This window comes from Camelina sativa, chromosome 16, assembly GCF_030686135.1.
Source record: "Camelina sativa cultivar CO46 ecotype springtype chromosome 16, ASM3068613v1".
Lineage (NCBI taxonomy): Eukaryota > Viridiplantae > Streptophyta > Magnoliopsida > Brassicales > Brassicaceae > Camelina > Camelina sativa.
Genome location: NC_141895.1, coordinates 3,207,109 through 3,233,892, shown reverse-complemented (window position 1 = coordinate 3,233,892; position 26,784 = coordinate 3,207,109). Strand labels below are relative to the sequence as shown.

The following is a 26,784-nucleotide window of genomic DNA, read 5'->3' as shown; positions in this document are numbered from 1 at the left end:
TTTATTTTGATTCTCAACTGATATTATTGGATTAATAGTTTACATTTAAAGCTAATAAGAACTTAGCAAATATGTAATCGTTTATTAAACGCAAATTAGATATTTCATAAGATGTATTCATCTTGAATTAGTTGCTATATTATAGGGATGTGATTACAAAATTTGTGTTATCAATTCTTTTTGTCAAACTCAGCCCTAAAAATTCAGCATGTAAATTAGATATTTCCTAAGATACAATTGACATTAATTGGATGTAAATAAGTACGCTATGGATTAAAAACCGGTCCAAAATATTCAGTAATCTTAAGGAGGATCCAGATATTTGAATCGGTTATAATTTTAGTTAAAAATCTGACCCGAAGTTGGCAAAAAGCCAAAAAGTGATGGCACCCTATTGTAATTTAAAAATGTATTTCGAGCTCTATATGTGGATATACTTGTTTGGTTATCAATATCCTAAGAAAAATTTTAAAATATATATCCGTTTATAAAAATTCAAATCACATCATATGCTGAAAAAAATCTAAAATTTTATTAACTTTATGTATTAAATAGTAATTAAAATAATTAAATATAAGATTAAATAAAAGTGCAAAGAGAATTATATTTTAAGTCTAACATATTGATTTAAATTAGATAGATAGTTTTTAGGAATTTAATATTATCAAATAAAGAAATGATTGTGTTTGGATACAAAGATAAGAGAGGATGACACAAAAATGTACTTCAAAAATGTTAAGATAGATTTTACGTATCACTAAAAAAGACTTTGCCCTGAACTAACTATTAACTGTGAATTAAGCTGTGAATTAGAAAGGGATTTTTGCCAAAAATGCCACATTTTTTATAAAAGTTTTGGGAAATGCCACATTTGTTTTATCTTTCTAAAAATGCCACATTTTTACTGTTCATGTGATTAAAAGACGAAAATACCCTTATATGAAAGAGAGTGATTGTCGTGGACGAAATCTGATGGACAAGTTATTAGAGTAAGTCATAAACTTGTCTACGAAATCATTTTTATAACTTGTCTACGAGAATTATATTAACGAAATTGTCCACGAGTTCAAATTAGTTATCCATATTATTAAACATAAGTTGTATATGAAAGATAATTAGACAAAAAGAGTAAAGTGTCGTGATGGTGGACCAAAAAAGAATGGTGGATCAAAAGAAGATATGGATAATGATGAACTAAAAGAGGGTGATGGACCAAAAGAAGGTGATGAACCAAAAGAGGATGATGTGGATGAGGGTGGACCAAAAGATGATGTGGATTAGGGTGGGCCATCATCCACATCTTGTCCATCATCCACATCTTGTCCACCATCCACAACTTGTCCATCATTCGCATCTTGTCCATCATCCACATCTTTTTCATCATTCGCATCTTGTTTATCATCCACATATTGTCTATCATCTGCATCTTGTTGATCATCGACATCTTGTCTATCATTCACATCTTGTCTATCATCCTTAATTTGTTTATCATCCACATCTTGTTCATCATCTGCATCTTGTCCATCATCTGCATCTTGTCCATCATCCGTATCTTGTCTATCAGCAGCATAGTGTTCATCGAGGGACATTTATGTTTTTTTATGTAAAAGTTGTGGCATTGTGGAAAAGAAAGGGGGAAAATGGCATTTTGACTAAATTTTTTTACTGTTCATGGCATTTTTGTTAATTAACTCAATAAAAAAACAAAGTTATTCTCTGGAAGCATCTAGGTACGGATTAAACAGAGCATTTAACATATCAATTTGAATACAATCTTGTAACATTCTTATAAGTAGTACATACATGTAAATGCACACACCATTTAACATATCATTTGTTCTGTTCTAAATCTTTTAGTGCTTTTTTCGGAAACAAATTTGTCAACAAAAAACAAAAAAAAAATTTAGTCTAGTTCAGAATCATCATGGGTGGGGTGCAGAATATATAATTCTAAATATTAAAAGCAGGGTTAATAAGATTAATATTACGTAGGAATAAAATATTACTATCAAATATTTTTTTTTTCTTACATACATTAACTGGTTTGACTTTCGATTAACATACATTACAAGTCACTTTTATGTTTGCTGTTCCGTTTTCTTCATGGAATATTATTTCACAAAATAGTGCAGCTATTCAAATTGTTTCATCATTTTGTATATGCATAATTTCATTCAAAGTAATTAATTATCCAACATTTTTGATGATACAATATCCGAAAGGTCCACCTACTTATTAAATTCAAAGTATTCTTAGAGCCTTTCTACAAAGAAAAAATAATTAAGAAAATACAAGTTTTCAACTAAAATCCTTTTTGTGGAAAACTGGATATATGATAAGTGTAGTATGGGTTTGTTCTTCTTTCCATAATTTTATGCCTTTCACTATTACACTAATTTTAACTTCTTTAATTACTGTTTCTCGATTTTTCGTTTTAGTTTTTGATTACCCATACCCAAGATATTCTCAATGTTATATCCTAAGACTGAACTGATAAATATTGTTGTCTGGTATTTCTTGATTTGAAAATTTAAACTATTAATACATAAGGAAAAGGATAAATCAATAGTCACCTCAATTTTAGCGGGGATGGTCACCACACTATATTTGCTACATTTCCCCACATTGAAAAACTTCACAAATTTTCATACAATTGTACTTGTTAACTTATATTTCAGGCAAAAGGACTTGTCACATAATACAAAACAGTTCGTTGGCAAACAAAGATAATGCAGTTGTGGTTTTTTAAACAACCACGTTTTCATCCCTCCATACCAAATTCACACACAAACCCTGATAAATAGACTCAAACAGAATCCGTAAAACCGGTGAATAGACAGACCATAACACTAAACTCTGTTCGTCTAAAGTTTGAAATCTGAACTCAATGTTTTTTTTTTGTTAAAGGGCAATCTGAACTCAATGTTAAAAACAATAAAACATGTACATGCTGATCAGTCATCAGTTATTTTCAGCTATATGTAATATTCTAAACGTTAAAATACACAATGGTTTTGAGTACACAACTTTATAAATTGCCTAACTAGGAATAAAAGAAAATTATAAGATAGTGATACCAGCCTAATCCTAACAAATTGATAACGTACTTGCGGTATAATAATTTATACATTATGAACTCGACGTATAATAATTTTGGGATTTAAATATTGTGCTGAGCGACGAAACATAGTTTTTAGTAAAATTATAATTTTTATGTTAAAATATGTATTATGCGGATTTTATTTAAGTATAATTACTACATGTTCTATTCTATGGTAATTAAAAAACAATCTGTAGAAAAATAATGGGGGAGACTTTTATGAAGTGGACCATCCATGTCCGCACATGAATAACGCAACAAATACAACACCATATGGAAGTTTGTGCATCCATTAAATTCTCATAGTCACAACATCTCTCTTCATAAAGTTTATTTCCTTCACCTTTTTCTTGTTGGGTTTGTAATTTCCTCACCCTTTTTGTAAGAGAAACAAGATGAAAACAACTACTCAAAGAGATAAACAAAAGAAGAAGAGAATGAGTCGGTTTAGTCTTGTTTTCTTCTTTGTTCTTCTCTTCGTTCTAGTTTTCGCTTCAAGAATCCATGCTGTTGGAAGACGAAAATTTTCATCCGGACCTTCTAGAAGAAACAGAGGCTTTCTCCCCTCTTATGCCACACGTTTCATCGGCGCCGGAGAAATCACACCGGAAAAAAGAAAGATTCCGACGGGGTCAAACCCTTTACACAACAAGCGATAGGTTTACTAGGTGTGTTTGCCGCGGTAACAGAATTATTTACCTTTTTATCTCTTTTTCTTTCTCTCCCTCTCCTTGTTTTATAAACTGGAGAGAAATATGTGAAATGTATATATGTACACATATACTATGGTTACACACTACCATGTAACTTACGTAGTGTTGATGTAGAAGTTTTTGAAAAATGATATTCAAAGTTGGGGTATCTATATGCATAATATTAACACTTCAGATCAATTATAATTGATAATGAGTTATGAGTTATGAGTATGATGGGTTTTTTTTTTTTTTGGATAGAGGGGTTTCCAATATGATGAGTGAAGTTAATGTATATGATAATATTGTGTAATCGTGTGCTCCAAATAAATGTATATCTAAGATTGCTTATGTATGATTAATATACATATTATGATCTTTTCGTTTAATCGTAACACTATATATAGTTAGTCGAGCATAAATCATAAAATCAAGCACATACGGGAGAAGTTCAAGGGATAGTTATTCAGATTAGAACTAAGGAAAGATATGGTTTTTTTCATTTGTTCTAAGTTACCTAAAATTTATGGTTAGTTTAAAGACTATTGTATTTCATCAACTTGATGACGATTAAAAAAAAATCAATGGATTTTGTAAAAGAGGTTAACTAGAGTAATAGCTGAATCCAGGCTATGTCGTCCTAGCACGTCATGAGTTAATCTCTTCTTGCAATCACGATTAAAATGGGGGATCGTCTTCTAGACGTCAATAAAAATAATATTTCCATAATTAGCCGATCATTAGTAAAACATTTAGATGGTGGGAAAGATGGATGTATTGCTAAACAAGCTTAATTAAATTATTATAGAAAAAAAGATAATCATTATTATGGGTTTGATGTTGAAAATTGTAGTTTAATGATTTGGTTTATGGTTGATGGTGAAAAATGGTTCTATATGAAAGACTAATCTAACCCACAATGCTGAAAATACAAGTTTTTTTAAGTTTAAAAAATGACCAACAATTTTTTTGCTCCTAACTATTTCCATCAATATACTTCAATAATATTATATTTTTTAGTGTTTTGCGCATGCGCGCATTTGTTTATTCTTGCAATAAGGAAGACCAACTTTGATCAACAAAATTATTATGCAGTTGAAAATTAGAAAAAAAGGTATAGTTGTTGTTTTCTTGATATCAATTATGGCATAAGACATTTCTAATCCCATAAAGGCCAACTCAAAAGTCGTATACGTATCCATGATATATTATACGCATCTTACAAACAAAAAGTACATTTTATGAGTTTCATACTATAATATAAGTGATGGATCACACTTCAAGAGTTCTCAAGGATCTATGTCAGAGAACAGAAATTTTGAATTTTGCAATGACCTCAAAAAGTTAAAACTAACCAAAAAAGTTTCAGTAATGACCTCAAAAAGGTAAAACTAACCAAAAAAGTTAGAACAGAAATTTTGATTTTTTTTTTATTTATATATAATTTTTAATGACCTCAAAAAGTTAAAAACTAACGAAAAAAGTTTGAGTAAAAAAAAATTGACAAAAAATAAAATTAGAACACAGTAACAGTAAAATATCAAAGAGTCGTCAGCTATATAATGGATGTGGCATTGTTAGGGGAAGTGAAGAGAAGAGTTTAAAGAGTTCGAATTATGAACAAAGAAGTAAGAACTATGTCTTCTCACAAACTCTCACGACTCTTCAACATTGTAACTCAGAATCAGAAATCTCCGGTTTTGATCACCAAGAAGCAGCCAAAAGAATCACGGCGTACCTGGCGGAGAAACCAAGCATCGGAAAACTTCAATCGAATCCATCACTTCTCTTCAATTTGAATCCAAACGTAACCCGTCTCGTTCTATCTGAACCTACTCTACCAACTCAATCATGCGTCGATTTCTTCAAGTATCTTCTCGGATTCGAATCCAATCTCAAACCCGATCTCACGGCGGTTGTGACTTTATCTCGCCGGTTATATTCTAACCGGAGGTTCAGTGAGATGAGAAATTTATTGAATTCGGTTGTTAACGACGGGTTTTACGAGCGCCCAGTTGAGGGTTTAGGATCAGCGATGGTTGATTGCGACGTTTCCGATGAAAAGTTTGGATTTTGGGAAACTTTTTTCGATTTGGTGTTTAGGGTTTATGTAGATAACGCAATGTTTGAAGAGGGTTTAAGGGTTTTTGATTACATGGTTAAAATGGGTTTGAGGATTGACGAAAGATCCTGCATTGTGTTTTTGGTTGCGGCGAAGAAACGCCGGGAAAGTGATCTCTGTTTGGACTTTTTCCGGCGAATGGTTGATTCTGGAGTGAAGATAACTGTTTATTCATTGACGATTGTGGTTGAAGGGTTATGTAGAAGAGGTGAAGTTGAGAAGAGTAAGAAACTGATTAAGGAGTTTTCTCGTAAAGGGATTAAACCTGAAGCTTATACTTACAATACTATTATCAATGCTTATGTTAAACAGAGGGACTTCTCTGGCGTAGATAGGGTTTTGAAGGTGATGAAGAAGGAGGGTGTTGTGTATAATAAGGTTACTTATACGCTTTTGATGGAATTGAGTGTTAAGAATGGGAGAATGGTTGATGCGGAGAAGCTGTTCGATGAAATGCGTGAGAGAGGGATAGAATGTGATATTCATGTGTATACGTCGATGATTAGTTGGCATTGTAGAAAGGGGAATGTAAAGACAGCGTTTTTGTTGTTTGATGAATTGACGGAGAAGGGCCTTTTACCGAGTAGTCATACTTATGGGGCGCTTATTGATGGGGTGTGTAAGGTAGGGGAAATGGGTGCAGCTGAGATATTAATGAACGAGATGCAAAGTAAAGGAGTTGATATCACTCAAGTGGTATTCAATACGTTGATTAATGGGTATTGCAGGAAAGGGATGATTGATGAAGCGTTAACGGTTTATGATGTGATGGAGAAGAAAGGTTTTGAAGCTGATGTTTTCACTTTGAATACGGTTGCTAGCTGTTTGAATAGATTAAAAAGGTACGATGAGGCAAAGCAATGGCTGTTCAGGATGATGGAAGGTGGTGTGAAGCTTAGCACGGTTAGTTATACTAATTTGATGGATGTTTATTGCAAAGAAGGGAACGTTCAGGAGGCAAAGAGGCTATTTGTGGAGATGGGAAGCAAGGGAGTACAGCCCAACGCTATCACATACAATGTGATGATCTATGCGTACTGCAAGCAAGGGAAAATAAAGGAAGCCCGTAAACTAAAGGCTGACATGGAAGCAAAAGGGATGGAACCGGATTTATATACCTACACGTCCCTCATACACGGGGAATGTATTGCTGATAACGTGGATGAAGCAATGAGGCTCTTTAGCGAGATGGGGTCGAAGGGTTTGGACCAGAATTCTGTAACATACACTGTGATGATCTCGGGTTTGTCCAAAACTGGAAAAACAGACGAAGCCTTTGGATTATATGATGAGATGAAAAGGAGAGGGTATACAATAGATAATAAGGTTTATACTGCACTTGTTGGAAGTATGCATTCACCTGAGACTTAGAACAGGATTGTCAAACTAAGATCTGTATTGGCTGGTTAATTCTGTGATCTACATATTGATGGTTGAAATCCACTACTTGAATCAGAACATTTTTTGAAATTTTCTTTGTGAGAGTTGGGATGGGATATGTATCAACCGTTGCTTTTGGGTATGTTCATCTGGCATCCACATGAATCAATCAAGCGACCATTAATCTATACGCTGTAAAGAAAACAAAGCTCGACGCTTTTGGTATATTATATTATTATAAATTGTCTGTTCATACAACAAAGCCTTTGGAATATAGGTGTGTATAAGCTGATATTGAAGGAGTTTTCTAGAACCCTGTGAATCAACTCTAAGGACTGAGATGTTGATTCTGTGTATATAACCATATATGCATGAAAAGCTAGAGAAGCCAGACATTTACGAAGCTCGTGAAGTACTATGGACGATGATGTCTTCAAGAAGGATAAATCTGAGATGGCACCAAAATGAGATTAGTTTCAAAAAACTCAAAAAGGCCAGTGACGACGAGGGTATCATTCTTCAGAAATACGATCAGAATCACAACTCATAATCGAGGCCAGCTCCATATTTCCAGGCCTCGAGACGTCTCTTCCATTCGAACTTCGTCTTTGAGGGAACTCCTTCCAAAGACGGACTGAGAATCCACAAAAAGATGAAGAAGGTTCAGGAAACACAACATCCATAATGTGGGCAAGTCATGGCAACAGAAGCAACGATCCATGCATAATTTCTTAAAGAGACTCAGGAATACTTCACCTTATTAATGGATCAATGTATGCCGAGAGGAGTGTATACAAGCCCAGCATGAAAAAATGAACAGACCAATCAAGCAGAACAGGTATCCCGACCTGAGGAGATCACCAAAGAAACGAGGTTGCATGAGTAAATCGAGAGCAATTTCAATCTTTTTTTTCGTTTTCTGGGGTTTCTGGTTTAAAGATGTTACAACAGTTCTCGGAGGAACGCTATACCTGTCTGAATATTGACGGAATTATCTGAGGTTTGGTCAGCATGACAAGGCCTAATGTCTTTGCTAGAGGACCAAACTGTATTATATCTTGAAGAAATGGCCTGAGAACTGGATCGCCCAATCTCTACAAGAGAAATATGAGACCATTAGAAGCCAAAGTTTGAAACTCTCATATTCGGTTTCTACAAAAGAGAAAGGTTTACTATACCTGCATGCAACTGAAATTAACATGGAGAAGCTCATTGGTGAAGCTAGGGGAAACATCGAGTTGTTGCTTTGCAGACATTGCTCTTTGAAACAGCCATGATGCGCTCAAGTTTGGCTGTCGTTCAAAAGACAAATGGCTTCAGTGAAGTTAACAGCAGGAATAAAGATATATAGCTGAGAACCACAAAGCTCTATTACCATATAAGGATTTAGCTTTGATAAGCTGTCAGAGTCCAGAAGATCTCCATCTACTGCTTCATAGATTCCTTTTCAAAATTTGAAGAATAAGATTGTCAGAAAATCTGAAGATTTTAGGACTATAGTCTGAAAGATTTCATGATATAAAAGTTGTATAATGTTCATGGATAGTGAGTTTAACCATTGGACAATCTTCCAAGGTGTCTGGTCAAACTTCCAAAACCTCCAAATGAAACAGGTGACTGAATGCCGCTAGCATCACCGAACTGAGTAAATATTTTGTAAGAAACTTTGATTATTTAGCTATTGAATTATCAAGCCGCAAACATTTCTTGGAAGCTTATATATAAATGAACAAAACCCACCTGTAGAACACGATCAAATGCTGCTGGCAACGGACTGGTGATAGTTCCAATCCAACAGGGTTAGATATGTCAGAATGCAGCAGTATTATTGTACAAAACTGGTAAACAGAATTATAATATCAATGATAGAATTTCAAACTTCCAGAGATGATACATAGAGATACATGTCAAGGTTATACCTATTTCTGTATGTAGGAAAAATTCCGTATACAACTCTCAGTATTTCCAATTCATCAAGAGAGACTCCCTGCGCCAAAAGACACATCAGGAAAAAAGAGAAAAGAAAGAAAGAAACTTTATGAAAGATGTCACATAAGATAGAAACTAACTTGGTATTTTGGCATCAACTTCCAGTATTCTTCGAGTAAATCCTCTAAACTCGGAGATGTTGATTGCGGTTCAGTATAAGTGAACATGTAAGTAGTGCGGTCTAATGGACCAGAGCCAGCTGGGAAGGCCTTCAAGCAACAATAAGCAGCCTTATGTTAAAACCAATTCTTTATAGTTATGTGAATTGTGTTAGGATGGGGATTAACGCCAGATTTGTTTACCTCCCAAAAGAGTTGTACATTAGAATCTGCAACTTTGGTCACCGATGAACTACTATATATAACGTCACTTGATGAGTTCTCCTTAAACCCATGAGCACAAGATCCAACAACAAGACACATTCCATCTGGCTTTCTACCACGTTTAATCTTTTGTAGCAGAATACATAACAAGAAAAAGTATTATAATCAGTGATTTTGAGGAAGAAAAATCAGTGCAGATGCGGATGAGAAAAATGTCACTGAACAACACACAAGAATCAGAAAGTTTAATATTTTTTTTATGGAAACGAAAATGTAAAATTTGGTATGCTATTAGGCCAGTATATGACCTGCTTCAGGATAGGAGAGAAATTTCCCATTGCATCGATGACCAGACGGGAAGATAATATGTCACCTTTAGAAAGTTGCATAACCTATCAATCAAAAATGTCAAACAATTCATGTTAATAAGTTGAATCATCTTCTTAGTTACGAAATGTTTTAGAGAAAGCAACAAGCAACTTACAGCTAAATCATCGTAGACGACAATGCTTGAGAGACTGCAGTCTTCTAAAATGACTCCACCAAGAGAAGTGAAACGTTGCTTCACAGTTTCCACAAGTTTAGCTGGGCTGGTTAAATATACAAAACGGAAAACTAAATCATCACTTTCAGAAGGTAAGCAGAACAGAAGGGGATGTTTCTTTTCCTATGTATTAGAGAATAAGAGGAGACCAGAACTTACGAAACGCCAAGGTTAAGAATATCTTGAACCCATATATCACCAAGATTCTCGAATCCACATCTGTTCTGCATTTGTTCAATATTAACCTTAAGCATCATGGATTTTAATAAAGAATCAAGGCATTGCTTACTAGAAAGAAGCTTTACCGGATTGAATTTTGCAGCAATTACTTCTTCGATCTCATCTTCTGTTAAAACTCCTACTTCAGTCAACTCCTTCATCTCTTTTCTTGAGATATTCCATTCTTGATCTCTCTGAAGCACCACAAACCAAAAAAAAACATTAGCAAATAAAAAGCTCCTCCAACCACATATCAACCATAACATTAGCGAGAATTCTTACCCCCTTGATTGCATTTCTCTCCACCACAGCAACTTTTAAACCCTTGGCACATAGAGCAGTAGCTAGAAAAATCCCCAAAGTACCCCCACAAACCACTATGTCAAAGGTTCCAACGAGATTATTTCCCATATCATAATCTTGAGAAAAGCCAGATACCCTAGAAACAATTTTCTGAGTTTCTTGCGGTCCTGCAAGATGTTTTTGCATCACCAAGAGAATACATTCCTTTATACTCTGAATGGTAACAGTTTGTTTGTTATATATATTACCTGTTGGTTGAGTACATATGTTGGACCAAATATTGTCAAGTCTCTTCAAGGCATTGTAAGAATAAACACCACCAGCACCTCCAGCTTCTCCACCAACTGAAATACTCTCCATTATCTTCTGCATATCGGAAATGAAGCATCAGTTTCACTTCCCCCCCCCCCCCCCCCAGAGGATGCGTAATTGAGCCAAATCGCTCATCAAGCAAGCAACTTTTGGATTACATTCAAGCTTTTGTTGAAAGAAACTTATAAATATGTAAACATGGAAATCAAAAGAAAGCTTGACCTGTGTTCTAGAGGGAGCCACTTGTGTTTGAACGCACACTGTGGTTTTCAAAGCACTCCCTCTTCCTCGGTTTGTCCGAGCTCTTGATACAGAACTAACGAAACCATTGAACTGTTGGATTTGCAGAACCACCATGACTCCTGAGTTCCTCCAAAACAAAAAAAAAAAAAAAAAAAAACTCGGAAATGCTATAAAACCCACAACGGACTTTTTGATAAACGGAGAGAAAGATTGTGCAGTGTGACAGAGAATGTGACACGTTAACAGAACAAAATTGAACAAAACAAAAACCATTTGGTCGAAAATTAAAATAAATCTAAACATTAGGGCTGTTTCTGTAATTTGTTTATATCGTCTTCACTTTTATTATCGATTCATCAAATTGGGGAATTTGGATAAGCCTCTCTGGTTCAGGGTTTTAGGGTTTTTGAAGCGACAAGTTTTACTCACTCAACTCTCACACTTCCGAAGGTAAGGTATTCGATTTCGATGCTTTTAATTCGAAATTGACAACCTTTTTTTGTTTAGCTTGTTGGGTTACATTTGTTATATATCTTTCTGTATAAAGCTTGTTTCTTCAATTTTGGTATGAGTTTTCTCCTTGGATTCCTTCGAGTATTCACTTCCCAGTCGAATTTGCAAATGGGCATTTAGCTAATTTCTTGAATTGTGAGGTTTATGTAACTTATTGTTGTGTCCTTTGATTCATATTAAGCCTATTGAAAGAGGTTAGATGATAAAAGCCTTATGCTTTACAAGAATTTCACTTTCTTTCTCTGTTTTCAGGAGTTGAGAAGACTTTTTAACATCACAATGTTTCAAATTTTGTGTTATTTGAAGTTCATTGTCTATCTCAGGTTTAATTCTCATGGTCGGTCTCATGAATCTTCTCTTCATTATCCGCAGATCCAAAACTCTGTGGATTGAAAGCAGCCATGGCAAGTTTGATAATGACTACACCATTCCCAGGTTCGATAACTTCATGCAAGAAGACTAACAACCTTTCTGTTCAGAGAGCCTTTAGGGTGAAATCTATGCAGACAGAGAAACCTTTGGAGGAGCTATACAATGTTAAAGTGGAGCGGAAAGTTTCACAGAAACGGTTGGAGGAGCTCGGTGTTTCGAGATGGTCGGTTTGGAAGACAGGTAAGTGCAAGTTGCCATGGGATTGGCAGGTGGATCAGTTGGTTTACATTGAAGAAGGAGAGGTTCGAGTTGTTCCCGAAGGAAGCAAGAGGTATATGCAGTTCTTAGCTGGAGATCTTGTTCGGTATCCTAAATGGTTGGAAGCGGATCTTTTCTTTAACGCTCCTTACAGTGAACGTTATTGTTTCAAGGCCTATGGTGATGATTGATCCCGACTTAAGACTTTTGAGTTTAGAGACAAGAAACTTTACACCTGTGTGTTGTTTGTAGCTTGATGGATCCTTTTTTGTGATAATATAAGAAAGCAAGTTCTGTTTTGTTCTGCATTTTTTTTTGCAATTGCTTCATAAGTAAACAGAGATGGATGAAGGAAAGAGAGCTAAAGAATTAAAAAGAAAACTCTCAAAACATAAACTAAAGAAATTTCATTTGTATAACATTCAAAAATATTTATTTAAGGGTCTCAAAATTTGGACAAAACCCCCAATGTTTCAGTCAACAGAACAATAAAAATAAAAATAAAGAAAACCAAGCCAGAATTGGCTGAAAACCAAAAAATCCTTTTTACTTGTGGCTTAAGCGATAAACAGAGAATGATTAGGAAGAACTAGAGCTGCTCTCTCCTGAACCGCCTTGGCTTGAGTGGTTTGTATCTCTTGCTGGAAGCGAAGGAGGATTAACCGGTAACTGTACCTGTCCAGATTCACCGGAAGTAGAAGCACCATCACCACCAGTAAGAAAGTTTCCACGGCCAGATTCTTCTGAAGTAGAGCCGCCACCGTGGCTGGAACTTGTCGTCTCAGAAGGGACAAGAGCAAAACAGAGTTTTCCTTCTCCAGATCGGAAAGACCAGAGAGGAAAGAGCTGGTGTACCTCAAACCTGTTATCAGAAAGCACATCGTTCCAACCTCTACATAAGACATAATTCCAGTTTCCACTCATCTTCCACTTCCTCAATTCAAGGGCATGCTTTTTCATCTCAGGATCCACCAAATCCACACTCACACCATCATCACGAAGCTTCATCGCATTTTCATGTATGTGTGTTGTCTCTTCCTCTGTCAAAAAGTCTGGACTTTTAACTTGCTTAAAAGGGACAGAGAGACGTCCTTGGATTTTGTCGAGATCAGTCTTGTACAGTTTCCTCGTTGAGATGAGCTTCGGATTGTAGCCGTCCCCTTCTCTCCGCATCACCCTCAGAAGCCACTCCGGTGGAGTCATTTGAATTGGTTCAACCTCTAAACCACGATCACGATCAACTTTGCGTATCTTGCGACTTCTCTCTTCCACCTCAATCGAACGTTCTTCCTTGGACCGACGACCTCTATCGCGAGAAGACCGAGAAGATTCTGAATCATGATTAGGGTTTTTTCCTTCTGGTTCCGCGTAAGTGATTGATCTGTATCGACGTTCTAAGAGGCTCTGAAGCCTCTCTCCGATAACTTCGTGCATCATCTCCACCATATTAATCTGCCCTGAGTAAACCCTAGGTTCCTCCTTTTTCGATTTGTCTTCCTTAGCCTTGTACCCTAACGATATGTCGACCGCACACAATAGTTTAAAGCTTCTGTCTTCGTCATCAATACCGTACTCTTTGTTCACATACGACGACGAAGGTCTAGAAGACGGTTCAGACTCAAAACGACGAAAACTTTGGGGGTTTTCAGAAACCGTATGCTCGAGAAATTCGTAAAATCTCTGCTTAGAAAAACTACGACTACGATCATCAGATTTCATCATCGTGATCAAATCTCTTGAAGACAGAACCAAAAAAATTAAAAACCTAGAAGGAAACTCTTGAGTTCTAAACGAAAGAAGGAACTGGAAGGTTATAGCTTTGTTTGCAAGTAAATTGGAAAACAAGAAGGTATTAAATACGTAAAAAACGATTCAGGTTCCTATTCTTATAGGAAATTGATTTGACTAGACCTAATACGAGAGTCGGTTTAATGCCTATTTATCATATCCTTAAAACTTCAATTTTGGAAAAATTCCTAAACACTAAGGGTTAAGTTTCCGTTATTAAAAAAGAAATCACATGTAAAAAAATTAATGCTTCGACTATCAATAAATAATATCTCACCGTTTGTTTTATTTCTTATATTTCCGTAATAAGATATTAAACAAAAAAACTTGAGTACATTATTTGATATGGAAGTAACTAAACTAATTTAACAGTTTTAGCTCCTCTGTTATCAGAACAGAGTTTTTTTTGTAACACATAAGATGCCATAATCACGTTTTCAGTAACTTGAGACACATTCACAGAACAAATTACACAAAAAAAAAAAAAAAAAAAAAGTAACAAATTAATCAATCCTAAAGGTTTCTGAGGCCTCTAAGCATGTTCTGACCATCATTCTTGATGAACCACCCAGGCTTGTACAAAGCAACAACATGTCCTATTGCCAATCCAAACAACACTCCTGGGACATACCCTATTATTGCTGCTCTCCACTCCAATATTCCTTCATCTTCTTCTTCTTCTTCTTTAAGCTCGTGTGTGGATGGTGCGTCTTCCCTTAAACAGCTTTCTTCCAGAGGAAGACCACATAACCCTCGATTCCCTTCAAATGAGGATTTAGGCTGCCCTATGATCTGTGTCCCTTGTGGTATTCTACCAGTGAGCTGATTATTAGACACATCTATGTACGCCAAATACGATAGTCCCCCGAGTTCTTGCGGGATGTCCCCTGAGAGTTTGTTCCCTGACAGGTCTAATGACTCTAGCTCAGTCACATTGGCAAAAGACATCGGGATATGTCCAGTGAATGAGTTGTCTGATAAGTTTAGGGCAATCAATGATTTCAAAAGACCAACAGATTCTGGAATCTCTCCTTCGAGTTTGTTTCCAGAGAAATCAATGGCAGAGTAGAAAGTAAGAACTTTGCCTTGCTCCATGAATAGACCTTTGTATTGCAAATCCAAAGTATCTTCATACGCAAACCGCCCATTCGAATAATCTCCCATATATAGCCTCTCTTCATCATGCATCTTGATAGACGTTGCACTCCAGTTCGCAAAGTAATTTCTTGGCAAGGTTCCCGTAAATCTGTTATGCGATATTTCAAGTATCTGGAGCTTAGGAAATGCAAGAGGACCTTGATCATCAGGTGGAGATATAGGACCATGAAACCTGTTTGAGCGTAGAGTAAGGACTTTTAGATTCTTCAATGCCTTGAGCCAGAAGGGAAATGAATCATTGATTCTGTTGTGATCCACACTTAAAAACCTTAGGAGAGAGCAGTTCAAGAGCGATCTTGGAAGCTTTCCGGTTAGCCTATTGTATCCAACGTCAAATGTCTGTGTCAAAGCACCACTATAAAACTCGTCTGGAATGTTTCCTTCCAACTTGTTTTTCCGGAGATTCACTATGGTGAAGTTACCCATACATGGAGGGATTGAGCCGGTGAAGTTGTTGTAGGATAGGTCAAGAATATCGAGAGAGGTTCGGTTACAAACTGAGAGAGGTATCTCTCCTGTGAAACTATTGTTCCAAGCAGACAAGTGGATGATAGAGACTGGTGGATTAGGGAATGAACCTTTGAAAGAGTTTAAAGCAATATTTAATACCTGCATCGATGAATTGGCCAAAACATGATCCAGTGAACCTCTAAAACCGGTGAATGAATTGTTGTGAAGATCCAGAGAGACTAAAAGAGGAAGACTCCATAACCAATCAGGAACGTCCCCTTTGATTATGTTGTTGGAAAGATCTAAATACCATAACTTCTTTAAGGGCTTCAAGAATCTGGGGAAATCACTGATGTTGCATCCGGACAAGAGCAAGACCTCCATGTCCTTCGGAAACTCGATATCTGAATTCATACTCGTTGGTGTTAAACTGTTTCCGGAAAGATCAAGGTGTGACAAAGATTTAAGAGAAGAGAAGATTTTTAAGTCAATTGGGTGGCTTATGTTTATGAAAGAGAGGCTGAGATGCTGAAGACTAACCAACTTTGAAATATGATCTATGATCTCTGCTTCAAAATGGTTATTCCCAAGCTGTAAAGTCTCGAGTTTAGAGGAAGAAATATTAGTGATTTCAAATGAGCCAGTGAGATGATTGTCACTCAAATCAAGATAAGAAAAGAAAGGCATTGTGAGGAGAGAAGAAGGTATGGTTCCAGAGAATTGATTAAAAGAAAGGTCTAAAGCTGAAAGATTGGTTAGATTCTGTACAAGTGGAGCTAAGTTACCGGTGAGCTTGTTGTGGGAAAGCTGTAACTTGGTTAATTTGGGTAGGTTACGTATTGAAGAAGGAACTTGGCCGGCGAAGCCATTAGAGGAGAGAAGCAAGACCTCAAGATTTTTGAGTTGACCAAAAGCAGAGGACAAGGGAGAAGAATCGAAGTTGTTGAACGAGAGGTTAAGGTAACGGAGATGACTCAACTCGAAGAGGCTACTGTTTGGTCTGAGAGTTCCACGTACACATCCACCGGGGAGTTCAAGAAACGTGACCGCACCTGTCGTGTTATCGCAGACCACAGCGCTGAAGAAGTTAATGTCGTCGCTGCAGATGCTGGAGAACTGAAACTCGTTTTTGAAACGTTTAAGGGTCTCGGTTTGGTCAGGAAGACACTGGAGAGCAGCGACACAGTGGAGGATGGAAACGAGAGAGAGTAAACGCCAAAACGAGTTCGACATTAAAGATGGATATAAGTGTGAAAATTTTAGGAAACGCAATGAATCTTTTAATTTCTTTGGCTTGTGAATCATCATCAATCCCTTGTGGCCTTGTTATATAGTCACACAAGTTGTAATCATTGACTTCTTTCGCGTGGCTTGAGTTCTTGACAACTCACAAAAGTCATCAAATTATCTTCATATAAGTACTCCTATCAGATATTATAACAACAACATGGCTTATATAGTACAAAACAGAAAGAGACAAAAATGAAATTATATATACGCGGTGGTGCATATGAATTCTAGAATTTAATTAATTTTTAATTTCTATCTTTCATTGGTCACTGGTTCAGAATTTGTGTGCATTTTAATTGTGCAAATAGATCACTCTTTTCCTGGTCAATACATTAGTGGAAGTAATAATTAATGAAAGAATTAATCTAGCAGGAGCGTTTTAAAGAAAAATAACAAGAGGAGGGTATGTGAGTTGTGTGGATAAGCTAGATTGAAATCTTTAGTTATTCGCGTTCATGTGGACATATAAATTGTTTTATATACGTACGACTTTTTTGTTTTTGTGTGTTACGAAAAAGTTCACGTGGCTTGAGTTCTTGAAACTCTCGGAAGTTTTCATATAAGATTGCGTACGATACTTTTATACTATACATATAAGGTCTGAAAAAGACGACTTAACATTTCTTTCGATGCCATGGTTGGTGTGAGCGCATCAGCCGAGTTCCAGTTTTGGACTCTAGTTCGTTAATCTGAAGCTAAAGTGTTACACAGTCAAAATTTGACTTTTGTTTCTGGTCAACACATATGTAATATATTCCCAGTTTCCCACGTAACTAGTTTCATCATTTTGAATAAAGAAAACGTAACTATATACTCTCTTTTTTTTTTAGCATCTATGAATTTATATTATTTTGGTAGGATTAGCATCTCTGTATATTATTAGCTATATAAACGCCGCGTATTAATTGTGTGAATTAGGTGAGTAATTATTGAGGATGATTGGTTATTAGGTGAATGTCAACGAAGGTGTTTTTGTATTCATGTAAGAAGTAGAACAACAACTGCTGAACATACATATATATACATACCCTGCTGAGTAATCTTCCGGAGAGTTGTATTTAAAGCTAACCAGAGATACAAAGAAAATAATTACGAGAAGATTTTGAAGTCGCTAGCTGAACATTAGTTTTGAGGATATCTGAGAAAAGCTAGCTATGATTTCCTCCCCATATGAACGTTGATCGATACACGTAAAAAACTGTAGAGCATTTTACCTTGGTAGTTATTATATGTCTAGCTTTATAAATACAACTATTTTTTAAACATACTTAATTCTTTTACCTTTAATGTCCTCATACTCAAAACGCAGATATTTACCATGCACACAAAATTAATATAGATCGAATATCAAGTTTGTAATTTTTTAATTCATGCAAAGTGTATTATTTAAACTGATAACTTTTTTTTGTGTGTTCTATATAAACACGTACGTACGGCACAAAAAATAATTTTCTTTGAGTGCGTCCAAAAAAAGTTTCTATTTTTATAAACCTCTTTGCAATGCCACATATTTTGTAGGAAAATAATACATCTTGTAAGAAAATAATTAATTCCTTGTACTTTTTTTTTTCTAAACCAAACCGACTCGCGTATTAGGAAAAAAAATACAAAAAGTTAAAAAAAACTGGTATGGTTAATTAATTAGGATTTTGCTAATTGCTTACATGTTTCCTTTTTTTTGGTTGGATTTGTTACGATATCATGTTATCCGCTATATTAGATTTGTATTAAAAGAAAAACCTGATTTGGTCATGCTTAGTTTGATCGATATATATATATATAATATATTTCCACTATCCCTCATAATCTCTTCAAATTTCGATTCAACCTACACTGAAACCCTAGCCACTCATGACGATCAAGAACGAAGACAGGATGAGAGTAAGTATTGTCGAGGAGAGATCTGATTTACGTGACTTGACTGCTGCTGCAATGAAGGCTACGTACAATACACGGAAACCAGGCGGAGTCGAAAGATGCATCGATGTGTTGAAACACTTGAAGTCTCTGTCTCTTTCCGTGAAGGATATGGAACATTCTGAATCAATAGCTAAGCTGGAGGCTTTGAGAAGTCATAGGAACCCTAAGATCCGTAAGGAAGCTCAAGTTTTGTTTCATTCGTGGTTGAAGACAATCTACACCCAAGGAAGCGACAACTCTTTCCAAGCTACTCTTACCAAGGCTCGTCTGGAGAGAAAGAAGCCTGTACTAACAAGGTGTTCGGAGTTGAAGAAGACGGAAGAACGGATATCTACGTCTCATGAAGCCACCACCTTTTCGGGGGTGAAGAATAAAGAAGACGAGAGTTCTCAGACTCTTGAAGCCGTAGAGATTAAGAAAACGATCAAACTCTCGGAGTTGAATAAAGAAGATCAGAGATCACTGACTCGTGAAACAGAGACGATTAAGAAAGAAGCAAGGAACGACGTTTTGGTTCTGAAACAGAAAGAGGATCATAAATCTGAGACTTGGGACGAGAAATATATTAAGAAAGATACAAAGAATGATCTAAAGCAGCTTAACATGAAGAGAAGACGTGTCGATTTGGAGGATGGTAAGACGAACAAGCCACATGAAGATATTGCCTACGTACCAAGTTCCGGTTCATTGACAAAGAAGACTACAACAGAAAAGGAGCTGAAGAACAAGAAAGTGGATGAGATGGTGAAGCTGTTCGAAGCAGCAAAGAAAGCTGCTGATGTGGCCAACACTAAGGGCATTCTCTCGGGTAAACTAGAGGCCTCTCGCTGCATTGATGCACTCTCGCTACTTATGAAAATCAACATTACTCCAAAACCTACTGAGCCAAGGAGGATGATGGAAAAGCTTGAGGGACTTACAAAGTATAAAGACCGCAAAATTTGTCATGTTGCATCAGCCCTTCTTCACCTTTGGAGACAGAGGATCAGAAAACAAGACCGTAAAAAGTCTGTGACCAAGACGTTTCCTAACAACTCCCGTGAAGCTTGTTAGATAGCTGCGGTCAAGGCTTCATCAGAGAATCTACAAAGATGTGAAGGTCACGGCTTGAACAAAAGAAAAGTCTCTAGTAGATTCTAAAGGTTATGAAACATAGTGTAAAACATATAAGTGTGTGGAACAGATGATATCATTTGTATGCGTAGTTGAGTTTTGAACAAGCTATATTAGTGGATTTCCGAAATGTTTTTCATCATCCTGGCGAGATGTAAGGTTCCACGTTGGAATCTGAATTCGTTAAATTTTCTGCTTCTTTTAATTTTCTATGCTTTGTTATTTTGTTACAGGAGTCAAAAACCAATAGTTTCTCCAAAACAAAACATTGACAGATACTCACAGTTCAGATTGGGTAACATACGAGAAGGTATTAAAAAAAGTAAAAAACATCAGGTTCCTATTCTTATAAGAAATTGATTATAATGTGATTAAATTGAATTGAACAAACCTAATACGGGAGTCGGTTTAATGCCTATTTGTTATCCTTACAATTTTGTAGAAAACCCTAAACACTAAGGGTTATAATTAAGTTTCCATTATTCAAAAAAATTCACATGTTTTCGTCTGTTGATAAATAAGATTCCACATTTTATTTTGATTCTTATGTTTCCATAATAATGTGGAAGTAATTTAGTAGTTTCAGTTCCTCTATTAACAGAAACAGAGTTTATAGTAAGTAGTAACACACAACATGCCATAATCATGTTTTTCAGTAACTTGAGACACATTCACAGATCAAGCCACACAAAAAAAAAGTAAATGAAAAGAAACAAATCAATCCTAAAGGTGTCTGATGCCTCTGAGAATGTTCTGACCATCATTCTTGATGAACCACCAAGGCTTGTACAAAGCAACAACATGTCCTATTGCCAATCCAAACAACCACTACAACAAAACATGGATTTACCGACTGCAAAAACAGTCACTATACAGTCGCTAACTACTTAGTCATGACTGATTGGCAACTGACATACGTAGTCGCTAAACAGTGCGTCGCTAAAAAAATCAGTCGCTATGGAGCTACTAATTGGCGACTGATAATTGGGGTCGCTCTTCCCTCACCAAATAGTCGCTAAAGTTGCGACTGAATTGCAACGCTTTAGCGACTGATATGGTTACTCATTTGCGACTGTTTGGGTACTGTTTTGTTTACGTTTTGGTGACTGTTTTGCGACTGTTTAATTATCATATTTTTAAAAAAATTCTGGTAAAAATGCATTATTTGATTTTGTAATACCAAAACTGATTAAGAAAATATGTACTAAAACATAACAAACATGAAATTAAACAAATACATAAGTACCATGTTTTTACAAAAGTTCCAAAAGTTCCAAAAAACATCCAAATATCCAAGAGTGTTGCAAATATTACATGAGGGAACCTAACTTTGAAAATCAGTAGGGTTTAGGTCATTGGTTTGAGACTCAAGGAAGGCGACATAGTTTGGGTTAGTCTTGAGGAAGCTCACCAAGCGTGAGATCTCTGCTTGTTGCTCAGATGCAACCCGCAAAGCCTCAGCTGCAACCCGTGAAGCCTTTGCGTCACGCTCTGCTTGTAGAGCTGCTTGTTCCTCTATCTTGCGATTAGCGTCTTCAAGCTGTTGTTGCAGGGTTGTGAAAGTAGAAGAGCTTCCAGGGTACTTCCGCTTCCCGTTGATGTAACTTCCTAGGCTTCCAACTCCAAAGTATGTTCCTCTATCATTTATGTAAGTAGACTCCATACACAAAACAGAGAGAAAAAGTTATTATAATTACTTAACAATGAAAAACTTAATAGCTTATTAGAAAGAAGAAAATTACCTGAAGAAAGAGCTCATCATCCTCCTCATGAGATAGCTTTGATCAACGTGAAGTACCATCTGAAGACTCATCATTATCCTGAGCAGACAAATTAGCTTCCCTTCTTTTCCTATATGCCTCATGAACTGCTTGCGCTTTCTTATCCACAAAAGTACCATCTTTTTTGGTATGAGTCATGAGAAAAACTTCAGGAATAGTTGGCGGTCTTCCCAATTCTACTTCCTGGAATGTTAGACAATGAAAAGGTTAGGAACCATTTGATGTCAAGTAATTAAACAATGAAAAGGTTATGATGTAACTCACCATCTCTTGTTCGATTTGTAAGTAAGACTTCGGCCCTGATACATGCTTGTGAGGGCCAAGACCATTACGGTCAGACATTCGAGCTGCTGAAGTGGTTGCGCTCTTTTCCATGGCTTCTTCTGTGTTCCAATAGTCACACATTTCTTTCCAAAGAGTTCTCTCAATCCACCTCGGTTTCACTTCCTCGCTGAGTTGCTGCCTTGGAAACCATGTCTTTCATACAGTTTTGACAAATGTTATAGAACTTTGCTTGAACCACACCGGTTAGAGAGGGATCCCAGGTGTGTTTTCTACAAAAGAAGACTAGTGTTAGTGATAAAAAAAACCAAGAAAAAAAAGCTATAAATACAGAAATCAAATTGAAAGGAGTAAAAGTTTACCGCGAATTCCAAGAAGTAACCTTCTCTTCTTGCATTCGGAACACAACCCCAACTGTAATATGGACCATCAAACTTGTTTGTAAACACTTTTGTAATCTTTCTGGTAAGTGATGACTTGTCTTTACCAAACCTTCAAACACAAACAAATCAGTAGTCAAATTCCAATCAAACACAAACAAATCGATCAATCCAAGTAAAATTCTAATCACAAACAATCCAAAATTTTAAAAATTCTAATCACAAACAAACACAATCAATCCAAAATTCTAATAATTCTAATCACAAACAATCACAAACAATCCAAAATACAAAATTCTAATCCAAATTCTAATCCAAACAAACAAACACAATCAAATTCTAATCCAAAATACAAAATTCTAATCCAAATTCTTACCAAGTGGTTCCACGCTCTAATGAGGGAGAGAGGACAGTGGTATACTTCTCACGGCCTGGTTGGACAAGCATGTCATGTAAAGAAGCGAGTACATCAGCTGGGAGATTTGATTCCCTTGCACCGTCATCCTCCGAATCAGCTTCTTCCTCATGTGAGTTTTGCGCTTGAGAACTGTGAAGCGATGCAGAAGCTGCTCGAGGTTGACCAGGTTGAGAAGAGAGTGGTCGATGAGACTGTCGAGGTAGAGGAGACTCTCGTGGTAGATTTGAGACTTGAGGAGACTGTCGATGATGATTCGTGACTGACGGTTGAGGAGACTCTCGAAGTTGACTCGAGAATTCTGGTGGATTCGTCGCGGAGGCGAGAGGTTGAGGAAAAGGACGCCTGGTTGGATCTTCGCCAGAAGGGGATGTTCCGGGAAAGCTCCTCGAGTGCTGGAACAGATTTGTCGGAGGTGAATAGTCTCGGTAAGAAGGTGTAGGTCTCGCTGGAGGCTGGAGTTTTGAGACAGGAGTTCCGTGATACTCAGTCTCTGGAACTCGATGGTTCGCCGACGTGAAGGTATACTTGGGAGGAAGATTGGCGGGTCTGTGATTCGCCGTTTGTCAGGTTCCAGAGGTTCAATTAGAGGGGTTTCTTCTTCCTCCGCCTCTTTTCTTTACTCCAGCCATCAAGGGTTTACGGTTTCGTCAAGTGAGAGGAATTTAGATCTAGCGTTTTGAGGTTTCGCCGTTTCGTCTCGAAGAAGAAGAAGAAGAAGAAATGAGAAAAGAAATGTTAGATTAGGGTTTGTTCGGGGAAGAAAACGAAAAACAATGGGTTTTTGTGTTTATTAAAGCAGTCGCTAAATAGTAGCTCTTTAGTCGCAATCTTTTAATGACTGTGAAACTGGTCTCCAAATTAGTCGCAAATTGGCGACTACACTACGACAATATGCATCAGTCTCCAATTAGCGTCTACTAGGCGACTGATTTATTTTAGTAGCCATTCAGTAGCTAAACAATCGCAATTCAGTCGCTAAATTTAGCGACGTGTTTTTAGTCGCAAATTGCAGTAACCAATTCCATGTTTTCTTGTAGTGAACACTCCTGGCCCATACCCTATTGCTGCTGCTCTCCACTCCAATATTCCTTCTTCTTCTTCTTTTTTTCTTTGGGCTCATGTGTGGATGGTGCGTCTTCCCTTAAACAGTTTTCTTCAAGAGGAAGACCACATAACCCTCGATTCCCTTCAAATGAGGATTTAAGCTGACCTATGATTTGTGTCTCTTGTGGTATTCTACCAGTGAGCTGATTATTAGACACATCTATGTATGCCAAATACGATAGTCTCCCGAGTTCTTGTGGAATCTCCCCTGAGAGATTGTTCCCTGACAGGTCTAATGACTCAAGCTCAGTCACATTGGCGAAAGACATAGGATATGTCCAGTGAATGAGTTTTTTGATAAGTTGAGGGCAATCAATGTCTTCAAAAGACCAATAGATTTTCGAATCTCTCCTTCGAGTTTGTTATCAGAGAAATCAATGGCAAAGTAGAAAGTAAGAACTTTTCCTTGCTCCATGTATAGACCTTTGTATTGCAAATCCAACGTATCTTCATAGCCAAACCGATCATACAAATAAACTCCCATATATAGCCTATTTTCATCATTATCTTGGCGGATGTTGCACTCCAGTTTGCAAAGTAATTTGTTGGTAAGGTTTCGGTAAATCTGTTATGCGATAATTCAAGTATTTGGAGCTTGGGAAATGCAAGAGGACCTTGCTCATCAGGTGGAGATATAGGACCACAAAATCTGTTTGAACGAAGAATAAGGACTTTCAAATTTGGCAATGCCTTGAGCGAGAAGGGAAACGAGTCATTGATTCTGTTGTGATGCACACTTAAAAACCTTAGGAGAGAGCAGTTCAAGAGCGATCTTGGAAGCTTTCCGGTTAGCTTATTGTATCCAACGTCAAATGTCTGTGTCAAAGCACCACTACAAAATTCGTCTGGAATGTTTCCTTCCAACTTGGTTTTCTGGAGATTCACTATGGTAAAATTACCCATACATGGAGGGATTGAGCCGGTGAAGTTGTTGTAGGATAGATCAAGAAGATCGAGAGCGGATCGGTTATAGACTGAGAGAGGTATCTCTCCTGTGAAACTATTGTTCCAAGCAGCCAAGTTGATGATGGAGACTGGTGGATTAGGGAATGAACCTTTGAAAGAGTTCGAAGCAATATCTAATATTTGTACCGATGAATTAGCTAAAACATGATCCAGCGAACCTTTGAATCCGGTGAATGAATTGTTGTGAAGATCCAGAGAGACTAAAAGAGGAAGACTCCATAACCAATCAGGAATGTCCCCTTTGATTCTGTTGTTGGAAAGATCTAAAAACAATAACTTCTTTAAGGACTTCAAGAATCTGGGGAATTCACTGATGTTGCATCCGGACAAGATCAAGATCTCCATATCCTTTGGAACTTTGATGTCTGAATTCACACTCCATGGTGTTAAACTGGTTCTGGAAAGATGAAGGTATGACAAAGATCGGAGAGAAGAGAAGAGTGTTAAGTCAACCATATGGCTTATGTTTAAGGAAGAGAGGCTGAGATACTCGAGATTAACCAACTTGAAAATAGGATCTATGATCTTTGCTTCAAAATGGTTATTCTCAAGATTTTTGAGTTGACCAAAAGCAGAGGAGAGAAGCAAAACTTCAAGATTTTTGAGTTGACCAAAAGCAGAGGACAAGGGAGAAGAATCGAAGTTGTTGAAACAGAGGTTTAGGTGACGGAGATGACTCAACTCGAAGAGGCTACTGTTTGGTCTCAGAGTTCCACGTAAACATCCACCGGGGAGTTCAAGAAACGTGACTGCACCAGTCGTGTTATCGCAAACCACACCGCTGAAGAAGTTTATGTCGTCGCTGCAGATGCTGGAGAACTGAAACTCGTTTTTGAAACGTTTAAGTGTCTCGGTTTGGTCGGGACGACATCGGAGAGCAGCGACACAGTGAAGGATAAGTACTGTGAAAATTTTAGGAAGCGCAATTGGATATTTTCTTTGGCTTGTGAATCATCATCAATCCCTTGTGGCCTTGTTTATATAGTCACACAAGTTGTAAACTATGACGGCTTTCGCGTGGCTTAGTGTATGAAACTCACAAAAGTCATCAAATTATCTACATATAAATCTTATATAATAAGAGAAAGTTTTTCTCAACTTCTGCTGAGAACATGACATTTGGCTTATTATATAACTGACACATGTCCTCTCTTGTTCTTAAAGGCCATTGTTTTAATGTTTTCATATTGGACCTAACACAATAAGACCAATTATAGGCCGAGCAAGGCAGCAAATATTATTGACAGCCCTTACACCCATCAGGAGGATGCGAACCAAACAACATCGAATTCACCTGTACTCACCTTCTCACAACCATCGTTCCCAGTAGCTACCACCTCCGATGTACCTTCACAAAAATCTCCTAATCCTTAAGTTTCTTTGGTTTAACTCTCCTACTCCACTACCAAATTCTAAATCATTTCAGATTTAATATCTGTGTCAAGATCTCGAACACCTATTTGAAGTTCCGAACTGTATGTAACATTAACCCTGTCCAAAATTGTTTACAAATTATTTGGAATCAAATTTAAAAATCTTAAAAAGGAGTTTAGATCTGCACTACCAATTAGAATCATATGAACCATTATTATGACGTTATTTGTATTACTTATTACAATCTTTAAGGTAATTAAAGAATTCCATTGAAGTATATCCTTCATTTTTATCTTTACGTTTACCACCCAATTATATCGTAATGAAAATAACATTGTCATTAACATTTCATTCCAATCCCTTACTACTCTCCCTCAACCATTGCATTAA

At 36.8% G+C, this 26,784-nt stretch overlaps 4 protein-coding genes and 4 pseudogenes across 9 annotated transcripts; 3 read left to right on the top strand and 5 right to left on the bottom strand.

The window, feature by feature from the left end:
- The first annotated feature begins 5,398 nt into the window (after positions 1-5,398).
- On the top strand, positions 5,399-7,556 carry LOC104753317 (uncharacterized; annotated as a pseudogene). Its single transcript, XR_015584383.1, has one exon. The product of XR_015584383.1 is annotated as an uncharacterized LOC104753317 (transcript).
- Positions 7,490-11,573, bottom strand: LOC104749598 (uncharacterized). 3 transcript variants are annotated; one of them, XR_761405.2, is made up of 17 exons: positions 11,207-11,573; positions 10,921-11,038; positions 10,652-10,839; positions 10,456-10,563; positions 10,310-10,374; positions 10,091-10,196; positions 9,915-9,998; positions 9,586-9,732; positions 9,364-9,492; positions 9,214-9,281; positions 9,035-9,132; positions 8,851-8,935; positions 8,670-8,737; positions 8,473-8,586; positions 8,266-8,388; positions 8,051-8,142; positions 7,490-7,928 (listed from the first exon to the last, which is right to left on the bottom strand). XR_761405.2 is itself a non-coding variant. In XM_010471264.2 (17 exons), exons 1-17 carry the CDS (start codon positions 11,528-11,530, stop codon positions 7,832-7,834), a joined length of 1,950 nt encoding a protein of 649 aa, XP_010469566.2. In that variant the 5' UTR covers positions 11,531-11,573; the 3' UTR covers positions 7,490-7,831. The 3 variants fall into 3 exon arrangements, 2 of the variants coding, with proteins under 2 accessions (XP_010469566.2, XP_087347400.1); XM_010471264.2 differs by having other exon boundaries at positions 9,035-9,068; XM_087491274.1 differs by having other exon boundaries at positions 9,035-9,068; positions 10,310-10,369; positions 11,207-11,393.
- Positions 11,551-12,678, top strand: LOC104749597 (uncharacterized). 2 transcript variants are annotated; one of them, XM_010471262.2, is made up of 2 exons: positions 11,551-11,677; positions 12,113-12,678. In XM_010471262.2, the coding sequence occupies exon 2, from the start codon at positions 12,142-12,144 to the stop codon at positions 12,559-12,561; it is 420 nt and encodes a 139-aa protein (XP_010469564.1). In that variant the 5' UTR covers positions 11,551-11,677; positions 12,113-12,141; the 3' UTR covers positions 12,562-12,678. The 2 variants fall into 2 exon arrangements, with proteins under 2 accessions (XP_010469564.1, XP_010469565.1); XM_010471263.3 differs by having other exon boundaries at positions 11,574-11,682.
- A 169-nt stretch (positions 12,679-12,847) lies between these two features.
- Positions 12,848-14,160, bottom strand: LOC147925076 (putative B3 domain-containing protein At2g27410 pseudogene; annotated as a pseudogene).
- Positions 14,161-14,420: 260 nt separating this feature from the next.
- Positions 14,421-17,149, bottom strand: LOC104753315 (receptor like protein 22-like). Of its 2 annotated transcripts, XM_019237673.2 has the most exons (2): positions 15,585-17,147; positions 14,421-15,488 (listed from the first exon to the last, which is right to left on the bottom strand). In XM_019237673.2, exons 1-2 carry the CDS (start codon positions 17,072-17,074, stop codon positions 14,672-14,674), a joined length of 2,307 nt encoding a protein of 768 aa, XP_019093218.2. In that variant the 5' UTR covers positions 17,075-17,147; the 3' UTR covers positions 14,421-14,671. The 2 variants fall into 2 exon arrangements, with proteins under 2 accessions (XP_019093218.2, XP_087349621.1); XM_087493495.1 differs by having other exon boundaries at positions 14,421-17,149.
- Positions 17,150-18,919: 1,770 nt separating this feature from the next.
- LOC104753314 (uncharacterized) lies at positions 18,920-20,029 on the top strand. The gene has a single exon (XM_010475584.2). It carries the CDS (start codon positions 18,932-18,934, stop codon positions 20,027-20,029), a length of 1,098 nt encoding a protein of 365 aa, XP_010473886.2. The 5' UTR covers positions 18,920-18,931.
- Positions 20,030-20,812: 783 nt separating this feature from the next.
- On the bottom strand, positions 20,813-26,338 carry LOC104753313 (receptor like protein 22-like; annotated as a pseudogene).
- LOC147925075 (uncharacterized) lies at positions 21,414-23,579 on the bottom strand (annotated as a pseudogene).
- Positions 26,339-26,784: the final 446 nt, after the last annotated feature.